At 45.0% G+C, this 26,710-nt stretch overlaps 1 protein-coding gene across 17 annotated transcripts in view; it reads right to left on the bottom strand.

Moving 5' to 3' along the window:
* Positions 1–26,710, bottom strand: part of ADCYAP1R1 (ADCYAP receptor type I) — a 178,836-nt gene that overhangs the window by 63,967 nt on the left and 88,159 nt on the right. For all 17 annotated transcript variants that reach the window (XM_005286324.5, XM_065582655.1, XM_008170768.4 and 14 more), the window contains exon 4: positions 10,272–10,379. In XM_005286324.5, the coding sequence (XP_005286381.1) occupies positions 10,272–10,379 (108 nt within the window). The remainder of the gene's footprint in view (positions 1–10,271; positions 10,380–26,710) is intronic.

Consider the following 26,710-nt stretch of genomic DNA (forward strand, 5'->3'; position numbering starts at 1 on the left):
ATACCACCTAGAGACCCTAAACAAACTCCAGGGTCCCATTGTGCTAGGGGCTATACAAACACATGGTAAGAGATTTCACTTTGGGACGGAGACTTACAATCTAAATCGACAAGACAGACAACAGAAGTACTGTTTATCATTTTATAGATGGGAGAACCAAAGCATACAGATGAAGTGACTTGCTCAAGGTCACATGGAGTGTACAGCAGAGATGGGAATTGGACCCAGATCTCCTGAATCTGTCTCCTGTATTAACCACAAGAACATCCTTCCTCTTTTTTGGTCATTTATGTAATAGAGTTTTCACAAATGAGAAATGCCATTGATCTATTGAAGATAGACCATCACAACTGCCTCCTCGCTACCACCTTGATGTACGTGAATCATAATTCTCAAGTAACTTCTAATGGCCTTCTGTTCCGTTCAGCCCGAGAAGCAAAGAAATAGTATATAATACGCATTTAAGCCTCAGTACATTCTTTTAAATTGTCTTCTGCAAATCGACTTTCTCCCCCCTGCTCTCTATGTTGGCTGGCCTAGGGATTGGTTTACCTTGTGTACATGTTTATCTGGGGATAACTTCTATTTAACCCTTTGTTCGTGGTGCAGCAGGTATGGCTAGAGGGAACAGAGGCAGTCAGAGCTCTTGTTGTTCCAAAGCACTTCGATAACCTATTTTTCCTATTCTCATTCTTCCTCATTAAGTATTTTGGGTTACAGGGTCAGCTCACAAAAGGTAACCCTCAAATGGATATGATCCTGAGCCAATTGGAATCAATAGGAAAGCCCGCATTGATTTCAGTCAGTGCAGGATCAACCCCTATATAAATGTCAGGGGAGGAGGGGAAGAGAGAGGGGCAGAATATGGATAACACTTTCTCTAGAAAAAAGAACGAGGAGTACTTGTGGCAACGTGGGTTTTAGCCCACGAAAGCTTATGCCCAAATAAATTTGTTAGTCTCTAAGGTGCCACAAGGACGCCTCATTCTTTTTGCTGATACAGACTAACACAGCTACCACTCTAAAACTTTCTCTAGACGTTCTCTATTGTGTTCTCCACCTAGGTAGCGGGTGAGCTTCTTGGACAGAGACCATGTCTCCTGTGTCTTGTACAGCACCGATTGTACTGTTAACACTTGCTAATAAATATCAGAGCTAACTTCTTGTAGCTGCTGCTACAAGATGCCTTTTTCCTCCCTCGCCTATTGTGCCGTGCATGAGATCCTGCAGCAAACTGTTCAGCCAGCTTGCGAAGCTGCATCAGGGAACAGCAGTCCAGTTAGTCAGCAGCTTTTCTGAGGTCTTATTCCCCATAGCTAAGCTCACCTTCTTGCACACTGTACCTGTCCCTCGCCTTGCTGATTCCACTGTCCTCAGTCCATCCCCACACAGTAAGTACTCCAGCTCCCTCACCTTCCATCTTTTCTGAAAGCAATTCAGATGGCGATTCCTTGTTGTCTCATTTACAGTTTCTATGGAAAACAGCAGCTCGGCAAGGTTAGAGAGGGCATTGGTGTAGATTGCTATTTCTGCCTGGAATTCTCCGAGGGCAGACACTATTCAGTGGCTGGGGCACTTTGCTGAGAGTCTGGTAGCACATTATGATGATCCTTTGTGCTCGGATAGGGTATTGTGAGAGATCTTTCACACGCTGGTGAATTGATGAAGCAGTGAGAAGAGGCTGGAGCACTGGTGGTGGTCATCACACTTTGTGTTTGATCACAGAGACCTCTTACATTCCCATGCCAGGGTTGTGGGGAAGGCCAGCAAAATGTTCTTATCCTCTAACACAGCATCTCCCAAGGCTAGACCAAGGGAACTGTATGGAAGTTTGGATAGTCTTTACTTGGATACAGAGGTGATCCTTTTTTGCTGTGAATTCCCACCCCCCTCCCCCAACTGGATTGCCTGGTGATGTGGGAGCAGGGTCACACTGAGTTTCAATCCCTCTTGCTTGTTTAGAGGAGCTGGGAGAGCTATGGTCTCCATCTCTGAACTCACCGGTGATGAAAGACCAGCCCGAAAGAAGTGTTCTCCTGTTAATAGCAATTGTTGATGTCCTCCTGCAAGAATGCAGGAGTCTGGCTTCCCTCAAAGAAAAAGTCATCAAGACCCCAATCAGAAATGCTCCTGGAATCTCAGAGAGACAAGGTGGATGAGGTAATCTCTTTTCCCGGACCAACTTCTGTTGGTGGAAGAGACAGGCTTTTGAGTTTACACTGAGATCTGGAATCTCAGACAGTTAGCAGTGACGAAATATATTCTTTAACACCTCCCGTGGCCAGGAATTTGTAACCTTCTCTCTCAAGTAAGGGTGGTGTGACTGGGGACACTGTCCTCTCAGGAGTGCCTTCTGTTGGTCAGGTGCAAACTTGACTACACTCTCTCTCTCTCTTCCAGTGCCATCTTTGGGCTTGCTGTGAACCATATCAGGTGGGTCTTCAGTGGCCAGCCCTCTGGCCAACACAGTCTCTATGCATGAACAAACAAACCCCATCCGGGGTAATAAAAGTCCAACTGGACCTATCACAGTGCCCTGGTTGCTATCGGCAGCCCTGTCTCTGGGCTCAGTTCTTTGCCCCTTCTGGGCTAGTTTTAAGTCCGTATCTGCCTGGTGTAGTGCACTGCCTCCAGGGCTTTCTCCCAGGGGGTTCTTTAAGTCCTGCCCTTCACTTGGGCCTCTAAACAAGCCTTATCCCCTTCTTGGGTCTTAGGCAACCTAGGCCCACCCACTACTCTGGGTCCCAACCCAGGGACCATACAAATAGCAGCCATGTGCTGCTTCACTTAACTCCATCACTGCTGCTCTTCGCTGGGCCACTTCCCATATAGCTCCTTCCTCTTCACCCTGACCTCAGGGTTCTCTGTCTGTTCCCTGCTTGAGCAAGGTCTCTCTCAGGCCAACTCGCCTGGAGAGTTTCACAGTCCTTCCTTCTTCACCCTTCTGGTCCCAGCCAGCAACTGAATGTCTCAAGCCCTGCAGCTCCTTTTAATTGAGCTTGCTGAACTCAGATTGGCTGCTTCCCTGAAGCCTTTCTAGGCAGGCCTGGAGAACCCACATTCCCTGCTCCTTTTCCTGGGGCAGGGTGTGGTAGACCCCTGAGGCCTCCAGCAGGGGCATTAAAGGGCCTGGTACAGCTCATCACAGGTGGTTTTTTTTGGCATTTGATCAACTCTAGCCAGGACTACTGAAGGGCATTCTGTCTGGGGTTATCTTTGAAAGACACCCAAAAGTTTCAGTAAAAGGCAACAGCTTGCTTTACTTCGGATTTTGCTTCTGAGTGCCATGCAAGATGTTGGTGTCAAACTCAGTATAAAGCCCTGTGTGACCTACGTTCTGGATATCTAAAGAGGCCACCTCTTTCCCTGTGTATCCTGATGCTAGTTGTGCTCAGCTGCAGTATTTTTTTAGTGGTCTGTATATCTGAACTCTAGTGGACTGGGAGATTCCTTGTTTTTGGAGTTTGCTTCCCATGTCAGTTTCCCTCACAGGAGTCTGAAAAATCCACCAAGAGAGAAATTTGAATTAAAAAGTCAGACCCCAGCTACCTGATTCTTTAGCCACACTTATTTGCCAGCGGTGCATGACTGCCGCAATGCTGACATTAATTTCGGCTGGTAACAGAGAAAGCTTGCTTCTCTGGGCTCAGTAGAAATGCGTATTTTCTCTAGCTACATTTTATTGCTTGTAAAGTCTCTGATCTTAAATAGTCAGCTTTATTGCCTCTCTCTATCAATAACATCCCAGGACTGTCAACTGTCTATTTCACTCGGAAGCCTAGAATGTCTCCGGAGTCAGTGGGAAGCAATGGAAACAGCTACAAGCATGGTGGAGAGCTCTTTTTGTTCAGAACATCACCAGGTTCAATCACCATTGAGATCTGTGGTCTGTTACTAAGCAATTTTAACATTTTCAGCCATTTTGACTTCACGAATGACACGGTGAGACAGCAAGACATGTATCTGTGCAATGCCAAGAGTCCAAACCACTGTAATCTCAGAGGTAACTGAGCCCATCACCCCTTTTACTCTACAGCTAATTTACATGCAACAGTTTCATTGGTTGCATACAGGAGACTGCACAGATGTAGATTATGTGGCCCAGCTGCCACACCTTTGTGACAAGATGGGCATTCAGCTAGTAATACAACAATAAAGCAGCCAAAGTAAGAGATACTGTCGCTGGCAAACGTTCTGAGCAATTTTCAGCTTGGGCAAGACAAAGTATATAAGATCTATCTACATATGATCATATATAGAGATAGATAGAGACACCATAGACATGTCACAGTATCTGAATAAGTAGTGGGCTTATTGGGCCCTTTTCCATACATAACTCGTCCTGAGAAAGATATAGGGATAGCACAACACTCCTCTCTCTCTCTCTCTCTCTCTCACACACACACACACACACACACACACACACACACACACCCCTTCCTTTTCCATTCTTTCTGACATCTTCGGTTTTGTCAAAAGAATGATGTATTTCAAAATGCGGAAGACCACAGAATATTTCCTGAATCCAACAGATTTAGTTGCCACAGCTAATCTCCGTGCCTAGGAAGCAGCCATGCCTATTGTAACTGTAATGCAGTAGACATGGGAATGACCTGCAGCCTGATTCTCTTATGGCAGAATATGTGAACTCCCATTGGTTTTAATGGGAACTTATTCACATCCTGCAGTGGGAGAGCCGAGTGTCGGTGGTTTCTAGCTCACCAGGATAATAAAACTTGGGCAGGACACATTGGAGACAAGTCTGGGGTTACAGCGGATTGTAGAAGTGAGGTGAAAGCCTTAAGCAGACCATTAGTACTTCTGTTCCCCACCCAATTCATGGGATGGAATTGGCCTTGCCCTGATGAAAAGGTCTTATAGCATTTAATAGTGAAGGAAATGGTTCCCAAATAATATTTTGGCCATCCAACAGGATTAGTTCTATCCCAGCCATGGAACCCTATATGCTGGTTCAAAACATCTATGGAAAGGATCTCATTTGCCATTGAATTCCATAGTATTTTAGAGTAATTGCTATAGAACAAGCAATGCCCCTCTGCTATGTACATTGGCCAAACTGGACAGTCACTATGCAAGAGGATAAATGGACACAAGTCAGATATCAGGAATGGCAATATACAAAAACCTGTAGGAGAACACTTCAATCTCACTGGCCACACAATAGCAGATGTAAAGGTAGCCATCTTACAGCAAAAAAACTTCAGGACCAGACTCCAAAGAGAAACTGCTGAGCTCCAGTTCATTTGCAAATTTGACACCATCAGATCAGGATTAAACAAAGACTGTGAATGGCTATCCAACTACAGAAGCAGTTTCTCCTCCCTTGGTGTTCACACCTCAACTGCTAGCAGAGCACCTCACCCTCCCTGATTGAACTAACCTCATTATCTCCATACTGATTTATACCTGCCTCTGGAAATTTTCATTACTTGCATCTGAAGAAGTGAGGTTCTTACCCACGAAAGCTTATGCTCCCAATACTTCTGTTAGTCTTAAAGGTGCCACAGGACCCTCTGTTGCTTTTTACAGATTCAGACTAACACGGCTACCCCTCTGATGCTATAGAACTCTAACTTTAATTAGAGAGTTTCTTATGGGTGGTACACACTACACACTATCTATCTAAACTATTTTCTCTGTTTTTATATACAGTAAATAAATGTATTATAATCATGCTCTTTTTAATGCAGTGTATAGCTTCCTAGGTTCAGCACTTGTGGAGGGAGGGGAATTCATTCTGACTAGAGAGAAGACCCGGCAAGAGCCAGTCATAGCTATCTTTTGGTCTCTGTGCAGCCAACTAGCATCGCTGGAGCTTTTGTGACAGCCCTTTGTGCAGCTGTGGCACAACACTGACGATGATGCACATTGTCGAGGAATGCCTGCTGACTAGGTTCAGCAGTGGCCTAGAAGAACTGAAGATGCCATCGTTGGCTAGACGATGATGCACACGCTAAATAAATAAATGTCACAATGCCGAGCAGATGGCAATCCCTGAACACTGCATGCTGTCATTTGTACTAGTTTTTACTCAAGCTCTGATCTACTAATCTGGACCGACAGAATTAATTGCTCCAAAACCTCTCAGTCATGCCAAACAGAATTGTGGGTGCTTTCTGGACTTCAACAGACTTCTTTTGAAAGCCAGCATTTTCATTGGGTGGGAAAAAATGAAAAATAAGCAACAGGCCGACACTACTATTGAGGATCACAGCTCATTAAATTACATCCAGTGGGACCAAGATGCTTCACTGTAGTGCCTTGACCTCCTTTGTTACACAGCAGTGCAACATCACAGCTTTGTCACATATCACCACAATTTATTTACCAAAGATGAGCTGGGATGCTTTGAATGGCCAGTAAACTAGGACATGTCAGCAGCAGAGTCAACACTGGCACTGTACTACAAAAATCACGACAAACGGCAACTTTATGCCTAAACCTAAATGTCCAGCTTAAACTGCCCTTGCTACAATTTAAGACCAGTCTTCTTGTCCTATCGTCAGAGGTTAATGAGTACAATTTACCTCCCTCCTCTTTGTAACAACCTTTTATGTACTTGAAAACTGTTATCATGCCCCCACTCAATCTTCACTTCTCAAGACTAAACAAACCCAGTTTTTTTCAATCTTCCCTCACAGGTCATGTTTTCTAGACCTTTAGTCATTTTTGCTGCTCTTCTCTGGACTGTCTCCAATTTGTCCACATCTTTCCTGAAATGTGGCACCCAGAACTGGACACAATACTCCAGTTGAGGCCTAATCAGCGTGGTATAGAACAGAAGAATTACTTTGTGTCTTGCTTTCAACACTCCTGCTACTACATCCCAGAATGAGATTTGCTTTTTTTGCAACAGTGTTACACTGTTGACTCATATTTAGCTTGTGATCCACTATGACCCTCAGATCCCTTTCTACAGTACTCCTTCCTAGTGAGTCATTTCCTATTTTGTATGTGTGCAACTGATTGTTCCTTCCTAAGTGGAGTACTTTGCATTTGTCCTTATTGAATTTATCCTATTTACTTCAGACCATTTCTCCAGTTTGTCCATGAGTGCAGGGGACTGGACTAGACGACCTCTTGAGGTCGCTTCCAGTCCTACAATTCTCTGATTTATAACCTCCCCTAGAAGAATAAAATGAAAGCAAGGTTTCTTGATGGATTGATGGATGGAGGATTGATGGATGGAGGTCACATAAATATATTTTCAAGAAAGAAATGTTGCATCCTGGAATCCCAGCAGAGTGACAGCTCAGAAACCTTGATCTGTCCTTAACATACTAGAGTAGAAGAGATTTAGGAGTGATTACATAATTCTCAGCCAGATGGATCGTGAAATATCATTTTGGTTACTAGTATCAGAAGGGTAGCTGTGTTAGTCTGTATCCACAAAAACAACGAGGAGTCCGGTGGCACCTTAAAGACTAGCAGATTTATTTGGGCATAAGATTTCGTGGGTAAAAAATAAAGAAGTGGTTTTTTTACCCATGAAAGCTTATGCCCAATAAATCTGTTAGTCTTTAAGGTGCCACCGGACTCCTCATTATTTTGGTTACTGTTTTCAAATCATGTGAAATGTCATATCCCGTTATGTCCGGTGATTAACCAACCCTTTATAAACGGAACAGTCATGTAAACGTGACTATTTCTCCACTCTGCTCCTACTGAAACAAAAATACTGGACAAATAAAAATAAACAAGTTGTAAGGATGATACAAAAAGATCGTGGGGATCTGAAATGGATGTAGATTCTTCCGCCTTTGGGTCACTAGTACAAAACCAGTCTGAGTTAGTAGTGGCCTCAAATTGTTAACGATCTAATAACTGTTTGGTTACTTGATGATTTGGCAGGTCTTGGACTTGCTTCTGTTGGACAGGTTTACACATGATAACTGCCAGTGAGGCCACCTGGCCCTTGTTAGTGATTTTGGCATGGAGACCAAGCGGGCTGAATGGGTTTTTACACTGCATTTCTTCTCACCCTTCCAGGTCAAGGTTGAGAGCTCAACCAGCCAAGGCCCAACTGCAGAAGGCACCATGTGACAAAAATCCTAAATGCAGGACACAAAAGTATTTATGCAGAAGATTTAAAAGTACCGCTGGATTCGTCCCTTTGTGGTACATAGCTCTGTCTGTAAGTGCAGTTCCACAGCTGTTTATTCCCAAGGCAGAGAGAGCACCGAATTTGGGTGGAATGTTAATAAATGCAGGACTGACCTTCATAATGGCGCGGGCCAGTTGGTAGGTTTGGGACTGAGGCATGTTTAATATAGAGAAATCTTGCCTGTGCTGTAGACAAACAGGACGTCACTCTCTGTATTGCCAAACCAGCAACATCCATGAGCAGTGCACTGGCATAAAAAAAGAAAAGATCTTCTACGTTGCCAAGCTCCAGCTCAAGGATATTTTAAGAATGTCATTACAAACCACCCAAAAATAGGGGCTTCTAATAGAAAATCTTCTGACAAGAACCTCTATTGAAAGCCGGGCTGCTACAATTATATCAGAAGAAAATGATAAATCAGCCGCCAGTTGGTGCACAATAAACATCATAAAATCACTCTGCCTTCATAGTGCGAGCACCCCATGATTATTGTACTGGGAAAACTTTTGGTTGAACGTTACTGCTGCTCTGGAGATGACCTGAATGAACTAGTTTGGCCATCAGACTGAGTGAGTGACTGTGTGTGGCTGATGCAGCCGGGTATCCGTGTCTTAGGCTGGTCAGAAATCCATGGAGAGAGCAAGAATTTTCTTGCCTGTGTTATCTCCATAAAACTCTGGCATGTTGTTTTGCTATCATCACTAGCCTTTGATGATTTACTAAGTGCATCTCTGAGTCACTACAGAACCAATTCCTCAGCACTATTAAGGCTGCTGCAGCTGGTCTTATATATTATAGGACATCAAAAACAAGGTCTTTGGGACGACATTTAGACATATAAAATCCGATGTAGCGTTTTTACAAGAATAAATGACCAGGACACTGAAGTAAGCACAACAGTGTAATGGGGTTTAGCACTCACATGTATTTGTGCATGAAGTCCTTACTTGCTCAGATATACAAAGCTTTTTCTGTAGAGTGTTTGCAGGTGCAAATGTGGACTTTACTATAGAAGAATGTATGTGAAAAATTTGCAAAATAGCTGTCGGGATCAGGATCGAGTTTTGTTAGCACCCCTCTCCACAGGAGCTGCCATTTAACGGATACGTCATTGGATAAGGACTGGCGCTGGGAGGAACTGTCCAAAATTGGGCTATTTAAGCAGCAAAAATGTGGTTAATGGATTATTATTAAAAACAAAACTTGCCAAACAAATTTGAAAGTCTGTCTCTTTCATGCATTCAAGTGGGAACCTTATTTCCGGTGCGTTGATGTCAATAATCAGACTGAATAGTTTAATAGTTAATTATAACTTGGTCAAGTCCTGAAGATTTTACTCAGGCAAAATTCCCATTGATTTCATTGGGAGTTTTGCATGAGGAAGGACTGAGGCCTTGATTGGGATAGTTAGGCGCAATCCTGCATTGAAGATGAGGTACAGCTGTACTGCCCCAGAGGGAACACCAAGAGCTATCAGTCTCCTGAATGCCTCGGGCTGCATAGTCACTGCTACTGCTACCCTTGATTCACCTACTGCACCACCAGCCAACTACACCGACAGATGCCTGGGGTGGTAGGACCATGGTCCCTCCCATTTCCACCCCTTATAGAAGCATAAATAGAGCCACCCCCACCCTTGGATGAATGAAGGGCCTGGAATTGTTCCTGAACTTTACATAGGCTACACGAGAGGGGAGGTTCCTTCTACCCTCTCCCCCTTTCCACCACACACGTGCATGAGGCCAACCAGAATCTGACCCTGAGTTTTGACTTCAGGACCTGTCTCTCTCTCTCTTTTTTTAATTTTGGATTAAAAATACAAGGCCCTTAGACAGAAATCACAATTCCCATTAGCTTCAATGGGTATCTAAGGGCACAGATTTCTATTTTGTAATTAGCCTTAGTGTGGTGATCCTCTCATCTTGTATATTATGTGAGGTTTTCCTCCACGCACACACAAATCCTGGAAGCCTGACGTATGGTTTACACACTAGGCCTCCAGCAGCCCCAGTCCACTAAAGAGCTTTTGAGCCCCTGTAATAGTACCAATTGCTGGGCTGTACGATCAGCATGACTGCAAGCAGCAAGAGGCTGCTGAATCGAGCAACCCTATGGAACAAATGAAGAAAGGAGATGAGCACTTTACCGTCTTCCGAGTTCACAATACTGAACAGAGCAGGACACTTGACAAAGACGATTTCGCCCACACTCGCCGACTTCCAGCATGTAATATTATCCCACATCGCAGGGCAGCCTATAGAAGAGAGAGAGAGAGAGAAATAAGGGAAGAGTTGTAATCAAATCCAATCCCCTTTCAATTCGCTGTAGTGCTTTATCGTTACCTCCATCTCACAGCCATAAACATACTGTCCATTACTTTAAAGGACGAAACACTTTCATATAGGCTTAAAATAGGTGGCGTTACTTTGTACTGACTGCAACAGTATTAAACAGGAGGCATTACTATGGTACCGGAACAGCGATAATGGGGCCATGCTCTCTGCGGACAGAAATTGAAGCCAATTAAGCTGTGCCAATCAAGCAGCACCGATTTATTCCAACGGAGAGTCAGGCCCCCAGGTATGGCATTCTGCTCTAATGTAGCTATCAGTGAACACAATGGGCCAAATCCAGAGGCCTTTCATCAGTTTTCCCCTCAGGCAAATAAAACCTGAGAGGTCCTGAAGACCGGAAACACGCCAAGAGATCAGCACCTCTCAGGATTGGGTTCAGTCACTCCAGCAGGAGTTTGACTAAGGACTACATGAAAAATGAGGGTGGGGTCTGGGAGTGGGAGTGTAGGGCCCAGCTCCCCAAAAGTATTTAGGCACCTACCTCCCACTGATTTCAATGGACAATAGGAGTCTAAATACCTTTTGATGGTCTAGTCCCAAGAGCCTTTTCTCCTTCACCTTGTGCTCCCTGCGTAAGGGCAAGGCACTGATTAGGCGTGGGATAGTCCCCAGCTACCACAGAGGCAGCTAGGGTTACCACCTTTGAAATGCAAAAAAACCCAGCATCTCCTCCCCCCAAGGTAAGCCTGCTGCAACCCCAACCCCCAACCATAGGGCAACTCCACAACCCGCCCCTCCACCCCCTCAACAACCACTTATAGTATCTAGAGAGAGAACACGTAGCGATAAGATTGAGAACATCGCCCGTCTCCTCACTCGCATGACTCAAACCCTCTCACACACACACGGGCGGTGCACTTGCGTGATGGTGGGCAGACAGCTGCTGTCATTTTAATAGTGTTGATCTGTTATTGCTTAAACTGCAGAAGTGGGAACACGGCAGCATCTTTAGCCGGACACAGAAATAATGCAAATCTTTTGACCCAGGCAAAAAAAACCTCCACAGCGGATTAAATTATTTTTCTGGCAACTGGCAAATCCATAAAAAAAAAAAAAAAAAAACAGACAGGCCAGTCAAATACTGGCCAGGTGGTCTCCCTGGGAGCAACCCGTACTCCCCCTCCCCCACCTTCCATGCAGGTAGTATTAGATTCATAAATATTAAGGCCAGAAAGGACCATTATGGTCATCTAGTCCAACCTCCTGCATAGCAATAGCCAGAAAACCTCACCCCATATTTCCCCTGCATCCAGCACATTATTTCTGGTTAAGGTAGATATCCTTTAGTGATGGAGAATGGACCCATCTCCAGGTAAAGTGTTGCAATGTTAAAAAACATGCACCTTATTTCCAATCTGAATTGCTCTAGCTTCAACCTCCAGCCATTCAATGGATCTTATTATACCTTCATCTGCTGGATTAAAGATCAGATCACGATCAGAAATCGCCGTGTGTAGGTATTTAGATTTTCAACGGCATTTATCTATTGCTTTGCAAGGCATAAGGGATTTAGATGGCTAAAGCCCAATTTGAAAGGTGATTTAGGTAAGTAGGGCCAGGTCTTTAAAGGTATTTAGGTGCATAATTCCCACTGATTTCAATAGGAGTTAGATTCCTAACACCCAGATCCTCAAAGGTATTTAGGAGAATAAGTCCCATTGACTTTCAATAAGAAAAAGCTCCTAAGTCACTTATAAAAATGGGACTCACCATCTAATCATGTAGGCCTTGCTACACTGAATGCAGCAATGCCTAAATACCTTTAAAAATCTGGGCCTTATAGGCTGTGATCAAGTCACCATTTAACCTTCTCTCAGATGAACGACATTGATTGAGCTTCAGAAGTCAATCAATCACTGCAAGGCATGTGTTCCAGATCTCGATTCAATCTTTAGCTCTTTTCTGAACGCATTTCCAGTTTGTCAACATCCTTTTTAAAGTGTTGACATCAGAACAAGACACAGGATTCCAGCAATGGTCTCCCTAATGCTGTATACAGTGGTAACATCACCTCCAGACTTCTACTCCACATTCTCCTGCTTTTAAGTTGGTGGTGCTCCAGCCATAACCCCCATCCTCAGGCAGTCCTTAACCAGTGAGTCAGAGCCAGAGCCAGAGCCAGCCACTGTAGTTTAAAGCATCCTTGAGGTTGCTCTAAACTATGCAAGGGATTGGGCAGGCAGAAAACTGGCTACAGAACTGGGATACCATAACCTACTACTTCTGCCCACCATCTTCAACTGTGCTTAGCAGAGAGAAGGTTGGATCCTCAGTTTATGTAATTCATCTTAACTCCACTGATTTCAATCCATCTGTCCCATAGCATGCAGATGACAATCTGGGCCAGCATCTTTTTTTTTCTTATTCAAGTAAAACAAACTTTGCTTGCTTGTTTGTTTAGGATTATGGGCAGCAACATAAACCCCTAAGAAAATAGAAAAAAAGGCTCATTCTTATTAGCTGCTGGAGATAAGGTAAAACAGCTCAGCTCCTGTTCCTTCCTGAGCACTGCTGTCAGAAACATGACAAGCTCTGAACATTTTCCAAGGAGCATCTCACTGGCAAGGAAATTCTTTAGCATGACCTCCAATGAAATTCTTTAAATTTTAAGTCCCCAACTTTCAGGGTTATAAACCTGGAAGGTTTGCCAGTTTGCAGAAGAGTTCAGAGAAATCCCTCAAATTCCCCATTAATATTCACAAAATGATTTTGCAAGAGGCCCTCAAATTGGAATCGTGTTCTGCCTCTGTATGAAAAGAAAGGGACAGAAAATCTAACGCTCTCTGCTACTGCAGGATTGCTTTCTGGTTCTTTGCATTTGATGTTGAATCTGAGTACATAATCTTATCAAATTTTAAAGGGAGCTCTGTACTTATCTGAATGGCTCTGCTGCTAAATTCCCTCTCACACTGAGTGAAAGAAAGACCTTCAGTGAAAGGAGACAATTCTTTAGAATGCCATTGTTGCCGTTTGGGTACAGATACAATACAGGGCAGATCATTGGCTGGAGTAAATAAACAAAGCTCTATTGACCTCAAATGCTATGCTAATTTATATCAGCTGAGAAAATATGTTCACAAGACTGGACTTGCTCAGTGGGTTTTTCCACTGACTTCAATGGTAGTGAGATCAGGCCTTATGCTTTCTTACTGAATAAAGGGCAGATCCTAAAACATAATGGCTGACTTGGGTTAGTAAAGATTGCTTTCATGAGTGTCTGGGTCAGATGTTTGAACAGTGTGGGTCACACTGATTCATAGATTATAAGGCCAGTCTGACCTCCTGCTTAGCACAGGCCATTGGACTTTCCTGAATGAATTGCTGTTTGAACTAGAGCAGATCTTTTAGAAAAACACCCGGTCTTGATTTTAAAATTGCCAGTGATGGAGAATCCACCTCAACCCTTAGTATGTTGTTCCAACGGTTAATCAACCTCAATTGTGTGTGGAGTATTTCCAGCCTGAATTAGTCTAGCTTCAACTTCCAGCCATTGGATCGTGTTAGACCTTTGTTTGCTAGATCAAAGAGCCCATTAACAAATTTTAAACTTATAAACTGTGATCAAGTCACCCCTTAACCTTCCCTTTGTTAAGCTAAATAGATCAAACTGCTTTAGTCTGTCACGATACGGCATGTTATCCAACCCTTTAAATCATTCTTGTGGCCCTTCTCTGAACCCTCTCCAATTTATCAACGTCCTTCTTGACTTGTGGGCATTAGAACTAGACACAGTATTCCAGAAGTGGTCACACCACTGGCAGTAGCAGAGAAAAATATCATCATCTTACTCCTACTCAGCAGTCCCCTGCTCAGGGCCGGGTCTAACTTTTTTGCTGCCCCAAGCAGCAAAAAAAAGCGCCGCCCCCCCGAGTGCCGCGCCGCCGGAACCCCCCGCCGAGCGCTGCGCCCCCAGAACCCCCCCCCCCCCCGCCGAATGCCGCGCCCCCGGAACCCCACCGCCGAGCGCCGCGCCCCCGGGACCTCCCCCGCCGAGCACCGCGCCGCCCCCCCCATCGAGCACCGCGCCGCGCTGCCGGAGCGCCCCCCACCCCGCCGAATGCCGTGTCGCCGGAGCGCCCCCCCCCCCCCCGCGGAAAGCCGCGCTGCCCCCCCCCCCCCACGCCAAGATTGGCCGCCCCTTACCTCTTTTTGTTCCTAATATACTTAAAATAGTGTCAAATAGCAATATGAAATCACTAAATAATGCTGGAATGGCATCTGAAACTTTATTCAGATTTGCTGACCACAGCACACTCCAATGTTGCTGCAAATCGTCTCTCTAAATCTTTTCTGGGGTTTGAAGAAATTGCTAATTGAAGCCACCTGTCTGCCTGCATCAGTCCATTTGCCAGATGAGGGCTTTCCTCTCAGAATGCTGTTGTCTGCTATTGAGAAACACAAACCTCATTCTCCAGAAGGCTCAAAGACATCAACTTGCAAAGGTTAATTATATAATCAGGATGATGAAGATGGAAATCCAGATCAAATTACACATTGTTAGTTTTGGTAGGCTGGGATGCCCACTGTCTGCTCACCCACTAGGAATTGTATTTGTCATATAAATCTTTAAGACATTAAATAATATGCTCTATAATACAGTGCTATATGACAGTCAATACAAAACCAAGGGCTATGTAAATATGCACAGTAATGAGACATTTTCTTCCAAGAGGTGTCTGAAACAATCAAAAAGACTAATGAGGTTTCATGCAAACCACCTGCCCCGTTCTTCCTCTAAATCAAACACTTTTGGTGGATGTGGGGTAAACTTTTTTCTCTCTTCTAATTGGTATTCTTGCAAATACTGGAACAGTAATAGAGACCATACACAACATGAGAACCACATGAGTTTGGCAAAAAATGAATAGGGGAAAAGTGGATTGTAATACTTAGTCCTACCATGAGTGCAGGGGACTGGACTAGATGACCTCTCGAGGTCCCTTCCAGTCCTATGATTATAATACTGTATTTGAAATTCAATGCTAATGAATCTCTAACATTATTATTTATATTATGATAGCAATCAGCGCCACAGAAGTCCAAGCTCCATTATACAGGCACTGTACAATAGGGTTACCATATTTTGTGCCTCCTAATGGAGGACACTCCCGGGGGCCCCGCCCCCGCCCCAACTCCGCCCTCTCCCAAAGTCTCCGACCCCTCCCCTGCTTCCCGCGAACATTTAATTCGCGGGAAGCCTGAAGCAGGTAAGGGGGGGAGGAGGCGCGGCCCCGGCCGACCACCCCCGGCTCCCGGCTCCCAGCCCCGCGGGCCCGGCTCCCCGACCCCAGCCCGGCTCCCAGCCCCGCGGGCCCGGCCCGGCTCCCGGCCCGGCTCCCAGCCCCGCGGGCCCAGCTCCCCGAGCCCAGCTCCCCGAGCCCGGCCTGGCTCCCCGACCCCGGCCCGGCTCCCAGCCCCGCGGGCCCGGCCCGGCTCCCCGAGCCCGGCTCCCCAACCCCGGCCCGGCTCCCCGAGCCCGGCTCCCCGAGCCCGGCCCGGCTCCCAGCCCCGCAGGCCCGGACCGGCCCCGCGCCCCCGGCCCCGCGGAACCGGCCCGGCACTGCAACCCTGGCCCGGCCTGGCCCCCGGCCCGGCACGGCTCCCGGCCCGGCACCATGCCCCCGGCCCCGCGACCCCGGCCCCGCACAAAGAGGCCCCGGCCGAGCCTCCCGATTTTCCCGGACATGCCCGGCTTTTGGGGATTTCCCCCCGGACGGGGATTTGAGCCCCCAAAAGCCGGACATGTCCGGGAAAATCCGGACGTATGGTAACCCTACTGTACAAACACATAGCAAGAAATGTCTAGTTAGCTTCCAGGCAGGGGCAAAGAAAGATAAAGGGAGAGAGGTGACGTGATTGGCTCACATTGACATAGAAGATCAGTGAAAGCCAGACATAGGTGCTGGAACTAGGGGTGCTGCTGCACCCCCTAGCTCAGAGGTGGGCAAACTACGGCCCGCAGGACCATCCTGTCCTGGCCAAGGAGGCTAGCCCCCAGCTCCTCTCCTGCTGTCCCCCCTTCCCTGCTGCGTGGGCAGCGCTCTGGGCGGCGGAGCAGCACGCTCCTGCCAAGCAGAGCGGCAGCGTGTCTAGCTCCGGCCAGGCGGTACGGCTGCCAGACATGCTGCTCTGAGCGGCATGCTAAGGGGACCGGGGGGTTGGATAAGGGGCAGGGGGTTCCGGGGGGGGGGGGGAGTCAGGGGACAGGGTGGTTGGATATGGGGCAAGGAGCAGGGGGCTGTTGGATGGGGTGGAGGTTCTGGGGGTGGTGGTCAGGGGATGGGGAAAAGGGGGGGTTGGATAGGGGGTGGGATCCCGGGGGGTGGTTAGGGGCAGGGGGTCCCGGGAGGGGGCGGTTAGGGGACAAGGAGCAGGGGGGGTTGGATGGGTCAGGAGTTCTGAGGGGGGCAGTCAGGGGGCGGGAAGTGTGAGGGGGCAGATGGGGGTGGGGGCCAGGCTGTTTGGGGAGGCATAGCCTTCCCTACCCGGCCCCATCGAGTTTTGCAACCCCAATGTGGCCCTCGGGCCAAAAAGTTTGCCCACCTCTGCCCTAGCTTGAAGTGGTTTCTATTATAGACAGGATTTACAGTTTGGTTCAATGGTTCTCAGCACCCCCACTACACACATTGTTCCAGCACTCCTGGAGCCAGGAATAGGACATAGGCCTCCTGTGTTTACTCCACTGTACCCAGTAAACCCTACTGCTGCCCCATGCTGCGAAAAGAATATTTGAACAGGACAAACTCTTTGCTGCCAGATCACAGGGAGTGCGATAAATGAAGAAGAAAAAGGTAGCGGCAGAGAGAGGACGCACACATTGCTCAGGGCCAGATTATGTGAATCTTTTACTCACATAAGTGCCCTGTCACTCACCCCAATAATCCCATCACATTTAGCCCATTGAACTCAAGAGGACCACCTGGGTGAGTAACTGCTCACCAGTGCAAGTAAGGGGTTCATGATCTGGCACTAAGACAAGACACGTGCTGAGGCTCTGAGCTGTCAAGCCAGGAGAAGCCCTCATAGCCTTAAGGCTGGGAGACCACAAAACTTTGTTCACGGCTGCTCTCTGTAATATGTTCATACTCTGGGACACCAGCTTTACAGCTGCTGTACAGATGCTACTAGGATTGTGCTATATGTGTTTCTTTACCATTATTGGTTTGTTTCTATTTGTTTTCTACCCTATACAAATAAATGTTGCCTCTATTTAAGATAATCAGATGAGCAAACGGTGGCTGATGCCGCTGAGGAAAGGAATATTCCGTCTGACCTTCAGAGGGAGAAAAGTGAGTGTGGACACTAAGGGCAGGATTAGGTGGCTAAATACATCAAAACCCAGATGGGTTGGGTTCTCTTTCCCAAACCATGGCATAGGCCAGCGAGGGCGTAGAGAGAGATGAATGGGTGCCAGCTAGAGTTACATAGATCCGCTACATTAAAAAAATAAACTCAGATTGGACAGGAATGGTGTCCCTAGCCTCTGTTTGCCAGAACCTGGGAATGAGCATCAAGGGACGGATCACTTGATGATTACCTGTTCTGTTCATTCCCTCTGGGGCACCTGGCACTGGCCACTGTCAGAAGATGGGATACTGGGCTAGATGGACCCTTGGTCTGACCCAGTAGGGCCATTCTTATGTTCTTGTGTTCTAGATTCCTGCTGAAATATTGACCAGAGACCCAAAGAGATAGAAAAGTAGCAAAATACAACTATCCACTCACTACAGGCAGTCTGGTTGTCGATCCGATCAGTCAAACAACTCTTGGGTAGAAGATTTAAGGTCATATCCACAGCTGGTGAGCTTTGGCACCGCTCCACTGAAGTCAATGAATCTATGCTGATTAATACCAGATGAAGTCTTGTCCCATTGTTGATATAGTAAAGGTTGGGTTTCCTCTTATTCTTCCAACCAATGACCAACATTGACCTTGTAAAGGGCATCTCAAAAGCAGACATGCTCTACTTATCCCCCCACAACCCCATCATCTCCTACAGGCCAATAGGTTTTTCTCAAACCTTGGTTTTTGCAACACTGGTGTTCAGCTCTGATTCTTTCATTGCTTTAGTTCTAAACTTTGTCATCAGGCTGGAGGCAAATAAACCCAGTAGTGACCATAATATCCTGTGAAAATACCGTCCAGCCCTGTATTACCAGTGAATAATTGTATTACAGTATCGTTGAAAGGGTCCAATCAAGTCTGGGGATCCATTTGAAGGCCCCAATTCAGCAAAGATTTATTTGCATGCTTAACTTTAAAGAACTGAGTAGCTCCCTTGACTTTAGTGGCAATTCTCATGAGCTTAAAGCTAAGTGTGTCCATAACCCACAGGGTGAGTGTGTGTTACAGGCCTCCCTCCTGTGCCTGATCCATAGAGGATATGATTCTGTCATAGTCCTCAATCGGGAAGCTTGACATTTTAGTTCAAGCTCATGCTCTGAACTCTGGAGTCTCCGGTTCAATTCCCACCGTGTTGGCCAAAACGGCAGCTGTCACAGAAGTGTGGACTCATCTGGGATTTGAACCCATGAACTCTCACACAAAACATGGCAGGTCTGCAGCTTAATTTTACACAATCAGGCTCATCAGTGTAGCCTTTGTGTGAGCAGTTTCCAGTGCCTCCCTCAGGAGAGGGCCTTTGACAGCCTCTTCACATTCCAATGTAAAAGGCAGCACCTCTTTTTAAATCCAGCCCTTGAAACACTCCACTGCTGTCAGGGTCCCTGTGCTGCACATCTGTGGCAGATTGCTCGGGACTCGATATGGCTCCCCCATGTCAAAACAAAATAAAAACTTCCTTGTGGGTCCTCCAGACACAATTGGGCACATTTTTAATCCAGCATTTCTGGGAAACGGAAAGAAGGCAAGAGGTGCATTATACAAAGGAAACGTTAAGCAAGAAATTGCGTCGGTTTCTGGAAGTCATGGGCTGAAACATTCATGACAATGCTACATCCAAGAATCTCCACTTCCTGGTTTTGAACAGCTTGGAGAAGTGTATTATTTCACTGCAGGGTGTACGTTTTAAAGAAAGGCCCTACACTTGAATCCTGATTGTTTATTAGGATTTGTTTGACACTGACTGCTCTCAGTGCTGGATGACCAACCACGAACCAAAAACAACAACAACAACAACAACAGAGGCATGGCCCAGATGAAGAGAAGAGAAGCACATGCTGCATTCAGAAGGATGTTCTTGTGGTTAAAGGCACCGTGTGAGACTTGGGAAATCTGTGCTCCATTCCCAGCTCTGCTGAATCCTCCTAGGATGACCTCAAGCAAATCACTTAGGATATGGGTACACGGCAATCACAGGGTGTGATTTGCAGCTTGTGTAGACATACCTGAGAGAGCTTTAATCTAGTAGCGGAGCAGTGAAGACCTGACAGCATCATTTTCAAGGTAGGCTAGCTGCCCGAATAATAACTAAGTATTTGGGGCAATTTTTACAGCCCATGCTCCCATAGCTTAACTGCTCCAGGACTTGAGCGAGCTAGATTGAAGCTATCTCAGATACCTCTACACAAGCTGCAATCACACTCTGACAGCAGTGTAGACCTACCAAGAATCTCTCTCTGCCTCAGTTCCCACTTTGTAAAACGGAGATCATAACACTTTCTGTCTGCCATCCTTTCTTAGTTTAGATTGAAAGCTCTTCAGTGTGTGTGTATATGTGCAGTGCCTAAAAGAATGGAGCCCTGATCTCAGTTGGGCCCCTTTGACGCAACTGTAGTATAATTATTATGGCAATTCTATATTAGGCCAAAAACAATTAGAGCCAAATTCAACGTTGGTTTAATTCCAGTAAAATTAAGTAAGGGCTTACACCAAGGACAAAATTGGCTTGTAAACTGCTGAACAAAGAGATAACATGTGTCTAGAGATGCAAGACTTCACTACAAGTTGAAAACTATGGAAACGTATCTTTTTAATGTCTTCTGTCAAAAGAAGAAATTAAAACCAAGGAGACAGCACCAAAAGCCTTCCAATTCCCCCCCAGGGCTCACAGAAGCTTTGTTCCCAATGTTTAGCTTTGAATGCAGCCTCTCTCCGAGTGATGTGCTTTCTTTTTGCTCTGCTATTCCTGGCAGCCGAAAGACTCCCCTTCATATCTGAACCAGTCCTTGAGAGAAAAGGACTCAGAACTCAGGCTGAACAGCAATGACAAAGACCTCTTTCGCGATAGTGTTAACCCTACTCTTCACACAAGCACAGGCCGGGGAAACAGCCATGTCATTTCAGCTCTCTCTTTTCTTCAGCTGCTGTCTCAAAATTCTAAATTTTGATACATGGCAAATATAGACCCAGATTCTCAGCTGGTGAAAGTCAGCATAACTTCACTGACGTCATGGCAAGGATCTGGCCTATATTTTTTAACCAGTTACAATAACCATATTATTACCTTAAATGAAAAATACATTTAAATTAAAGACCAGAGATGAAATCCACCCAGTTTGTTCTAAAATGCTCTGTGATTTTACTCGTCTCATCATTCATTGCTTTACAATATCACCTTCAAGGTCAAGATGCTTCAGAAGAATAATATCAAAGGAAATGTAATGTTGAGAGCTAGCATATTTAAACTAAATTCAGCCATGCACAATAACTTTTAAAGGGCATCCTAAGAATAAGGCCTTTTATAGGTAGGGTGAATGTGATCTAGGGACTTCCCACTGAAATATAAATAACATTATTTCAGTAGTCAAAGACATACATGAGTATGTGAGCAAGGGTCCTAAATTTTTAAAAGTTAAGTGAGTTTTGGTGGTCAAATTGAGACACCTAAAAAGGGGCTTGATTTACAGAGATGGGGTCCACACTTTCGGATGATCAGGCTCCTTGAAGGTCTTTCAAGTTGGGCACCCAACATTCTAAGCATCCAAAAATCACTTTTCAGTTTTTAAAACCATAGGATAGTAAAAAGAAAAAAAAAATCACCAAATAAATTCCAGAATACATTGTAGAAGAAAGGCCTGCTAATGCAAGACCTTCTATTAAGGGAGAAGACTGCTGATTTATTAATAATTAGGTATTAAATGTTGTGTACTGAGAATTTGTTTGACCTCTTGCAAGAAGCAAAATACAGAGAGTCACTCTCTCAAAGATCTTATGGCATGTACAAGACAGTCATAGGCAATAGGGCACAATTGGAAGCCCAGAGGAGAATGATGAGGACATTTTTCTTAAGTTTATCATTATTTTTTTATTTACTTCTTGTAGGCACTGGGCAAAACGTGAATCTTTTGGATGGATTTGAATGGTGACTGGTTGGTGGCCCAGAACACACTGGGCATTCCCGATACCTTAACTTCTATGTCCCTCCGTTTTTTAGTAATACGAGCATTTGAAAGAAAAAGGTATCACTGTTTATTAGGATTTATCTATTCCTGAACTAATCCTCTCTTTAGGACATAGACTTATAGACTTTAAGGTCAGAAGGGACCATTATGATCTTCTAGTGTGAAAGGAGATGGAAATAAGTTATGAACAGAAGGAGGATTATGACTTGAGGGACAACAAACAGGAGCCGATGAACTGTTGAGCTGCCAGATCAGGAAATGCAAATGGCCTGAAGGGCATGGATATATCCATCATGCCAATGTCCCTTAGAAACAAAAAGTTAAAGAAGAAAATGTGAACAATCTAGGGCATGGTTTTCAGAAGTTCATGGGAGGCATCAATGTATCATTCATAGAATATCAGGGTTGGAAGGAACCTCAGGAGGTCATCTACTCCAACCCCCTGCTCAAAGCAGGACCAGTCCCCAACTAAATCATCCCAGCCAGGGCTTTGGCGGGACTTTGTCAATATATCATTAATATAGTGAACCTGAACTAAGGGCCACCTCCAATAGATAAACACATATCTAAAGCACCTTCTGCACTAGCTGAGTTTCCACATGGCCTCTAGGTATTGTCCTTTGTCGAATGCATTGTAGTAATCTAACATTTGATGTGACAAAAGTGTGGATAAGAATTGAGAGGTCACATGCAGAAGAAAAAAGGTAAGTAAACGTCTTGCCATGGGCAGAGGGTAAAGAACACTGGTGGGCACTGATGCTACCTGGCTAGCCAGTAGCAGCCAATAATCCAGCTATGCACACCTGCCTCCTAGATGTGAGTCTGAGTTGAGGAACCTGAAATGACCCCTGCCTCGTTCTGCACGCTCTGTCTTATCTGGGCTGAGTCTCAGCCAGCTCACTTCCAAACGCTTAACTCAGCCAGAAGCAGAATATTTGCCAGTGCGTTCTCCCTGTACGATAGCCTGGCCTACAATTGGATTGACTGAGGTCTAGGACATTTAACTACTCCAATCATTGGCTCAAATCAGCTGACTTGGGGATTGGGCTGCAGGGCTAAAAATTACGATGTAGACATTTGGACTTGAGCTGGAGCCTGGGGTCTGGGTCCCTCCCCCATCACAGGTCCAAGAGTCTGGGCTCCAGCCCGAGCCCAAATGTCTACAACACATCTAAACAGTCCCATAAGCCTGAGTCAGCTAACACGGGCCAGCCACAGGAATTTAATTGCAGTGTAGACATACCCTTTCTGAAGTTAGGTCATCTAAAACACGAGCAAGGGGATCAGAATCTGGCCCTTACCATCGCTTTCCACTGCGTTTCTTCATACTGTAGCGGTCCATTGGTATGGAAATAGATTGTCTAGCATATATTAGAATGATTTAAAATGTATCATTTATGCAACTATAGTTAAGTCTGTGGCAGCATTTTCAATTAATCTTCTTTATGAGGGAGGGAGTTATAATTCAGAGGACATCATTTTCACCAAGCTAAGCACAGGTTTGGGGTTTTTTTTAAACAAAACAATTAAAATAAACAATTTTGTTAAAGTAGAAAATAGAACGTCACCAAAAAGTGATTCAAGATGTTTGTTTTTGATCTGAAAAATGTGCCATCGTTAACACTTGACTATTTGAGGGAGATTGAGGGGAGGAGAAAAGGACAAAACTGAGTTTGGTTTGCTATTTTGTGGAAGCATATTTTAAGACACATGAAATAAAAAAGGGTGTCCTTTGGAGATGGTCTGAAGATGGCAGGTTTGGGTTTTGCCAGACTTAAAGCACATCTATTTCAGAGCAGGGCCCTATTTTATTCAAATCAAAGTTCAAGGGAGTTGAGTTCTCCAAGTTCTTAATGGCTCCCCATCATCAAAGCACTCAGGGACTATTTAGAGATTTCTCCTCCCAACATCTCTGTGAAGTAGGCGTGTCTTTATTCCCATTTCATAGGTAGGAAAACTCAAGCGAAAAAACAACAACAAAAAACCCCCAACACACACACACACACACACACACACACAGAAGGTCAAACAAATTCTCAGCACACAACATTGAATACATAATTATTAATAAAACAGCAGCCTTCTCCCTTAATAGAAGATCTTCCGTTAGCAAGTCTTTCATCTACCATTAACTAGAGGAGCATCCTTCCTCAGTAGGCTGAAAGGCTTGTGTTTTATCCTTTGTTTGTTTATCATGTTAATCTTTCATACCCGATATATAAAATTAAGAGGCTAGGTTTTTATTTATTTGCTAGACTCTTTTGCACATGGGAAATGCAGTTTTTTAAAGGACAGGAGCTGTTATCTGTCAGGAGAGAGGCACAAACCTTGTATTCTTTTAACATTGTTTAAATTCTTTACAACTGCTGGATATTTATTCTGAGCTCATGCTCAGCGCTGCAGTCGCAGTCTCACCTGCCAAGAAAATCTTGTCCAAGAAAAGCTCCGGAATCCTTTAAGTCCTGCCAACCAATTGGCAGTAGGTGCATTTTGGAGAGCTTAAAAGGGAAACTGCAATTTGGACAAAGATTCTGGAACCATTCTTTCATCTAATTACACAGAAGAGTAAGACACCAATAAATCTGGGCAGTGTTTTTTTTTAAAAAGGTGTTTTTAAAATATAATAAAAGTGAATTATTCTCGTCAGAGAAAGTCAGCTATTACCGGTCTGGAGGCATAGGGCCTGTTGCTGCAAGCCTTTTCTCACATCCACCACCCTTACTGCTAGAATCATAAGAGTGTAGGACCAGAAAGGACCTCAGGAGGTCATCTAGTCCAGTCCCCTGCATTCAAGGCAGGGCTATGTAATATCTAGACCATTCCTAACCTGGTCTTAAAAATCTCCAATGATGGAGATTCCACAATCTCCCTAGGCAATTTATTCCATTACTTAATCACCCGGACAGTTAGGAAGTTTTTCCTAATGGCCAGCTGAAAACTCCCTTGCTGCAATTTAAGCCCATTGCTTCGTGTCCTATCCTCAGAGGTTAACGAGAATAATTTTCACCCTCTTCCTTATAACAACGTTTTATGTACTTGAAAACTGTTCTCATGTCCCCTCTCAGGGCAGGTCTACACTATCCCTTAAGTTGATCTAACTTACATCCCTCAGGGGTGTGAAAAAGACACGCCCTTCCTGAGCGACGCAAGTTACAGCGACCTAATCGCTGTCCGCACCGCTGACTAGCTTCTGCCTCTCGCGGAGGTGGATTAATCATGATGAGAGAGTGCTCTCCTGTCGACATAGAGCATCTTCACTAGACATGCTACAGTGGAGCAGCTGCACTGGTGAAGCTGCGCTAATGTAGCACGTCTAGTGTAGACCGGCCCTCAGCCTTCACTTCTCCAGACTGAACAAACCAAGTTTTTTCAATCTTTCCTGCTAGGTCATGTTTTCTAGACCTTGAGTCATTTTTGTTGTTCTCCTGTGGACTTTCTCCAATTTGTCCACATCTTTCCTGAAATGTGGCACTCAGAACTGGACACAATACTCCAGCTGAGGCTCAGCAGCATTTCCCTTTTCCTAAACTATTGGCTCAGCATTTGGCAGATATTACTTAGGCAGAATTCCTGCAAGTGAATTTTACCTGGAGATAATTTTTACCATATACTTGACTGAGGACTGTAGGATTGGGCCCTGTGTCAGCCAACAGGACTGTCTGTAGGGAAGCCATATTAAAATGGTGGCCCTCCTGGAAGAACATCAAAACTAACCCCAGGTGTGGAGCTAGTAGGGTGTGCCATATTTCTAAAAAATGTTTTAATAATAGCTGGACTCCTAAGTCCTTTATTTCCATCCACAAGACCATCTCTTCCTCCGTTTTCCTGCTCTTTTGTTTAAAACTAGAATTTTCCATACCGAAATAACATGCATCTCTGAACTGAAGAGAATTATTAGTAGATCTTGGGTCAAGTTTATCCCTGAAGTAACCCACTGATGTCAAAAGAGCGACACCAAGGATGCATCTAGCCCCTTGTGTTTACTCCTCCAAATATTCCAAGAGAAATGAGTGAATTAAATAACTTTTTTTTTCTCTCCATAATTGCTTTAGTGGTGAGTCAAGCAATTCCTTATTAGAACCCTCGGGACAGGATGTTCCAGTGGAGGAAGACAAAAGAGATCAACACAGTTAAAAAGCCAGTTCATACAGTCTGATAACAGGCATTTTAACACAACCCATTTCATACACCTGAACAGGAAGGCGGACACAGTGATACATTCAAACCACTTAAAAAGCTGTCAGTGATGGAGTGAGAAACCTGAAGACAAAGGTTTGATTCAATTAAAATTACAGAGTCTGTGCATCTTGGTTTGGATTGAGCTTCCCTGACTCAGCCCACTTTGGACTATTCAGAGAACAAACAAACAATCCGGACCGACATGGATATGTACATGCCCAGGGGATTTTGATCAGGAGGATACAGACGAAAAACTCTTGTTTTCTTTACCAACCGCTCAAGAGTGTGGTAGGTGCCTCACAAACAAAAATAAACCCTTACTTCCTGCCCTGAACACCTTGTCATCTACCTCGAACATGACACAAAATGAGGTTCGTTAAGGCAGAAAACTTGGAGTGCGAGTGAAAGACAAGGACAATTATACGGTCACACGGTGACACAAATAAGGCACATAAACAACAAGGAGTCTGGTGGCACCTTAAAGACTAACAGATTTATTTGGGCATAAGCTTTTGTGGGTAAAAACCTCACTTCTTCAGATGCACATGTGCCTCTCAATCGTTTCACTAATGTGGGGGCCCCCGTGGGTTTGGTTTTTTATTTTAATTTTATGCTTCACAGGCAACAAGGGAGAAGTTGTTTTTAAGAAGGCAGTTGAATGAGGTGAGGGTAGTGGCTTAGAGTCTGAGCCACTGGAATCAATGGGGAAACTCCCATTGACTTTGGTAGGGTTTGGATCAGGTCCCTGG

Source organism: Chrysemys picta, chromosome 2 (genome assembly GCF_011386835.1).
Source record: "Chrysemys picta bellii isolate R12L10 chromosome 2, ASM1138683v2, whole genome shotgun sequence".
NCBI lineage: Eukaryota > Metazoa > Chordata > Testudines > Emydidae > Chrysemys > Chrysemys picta.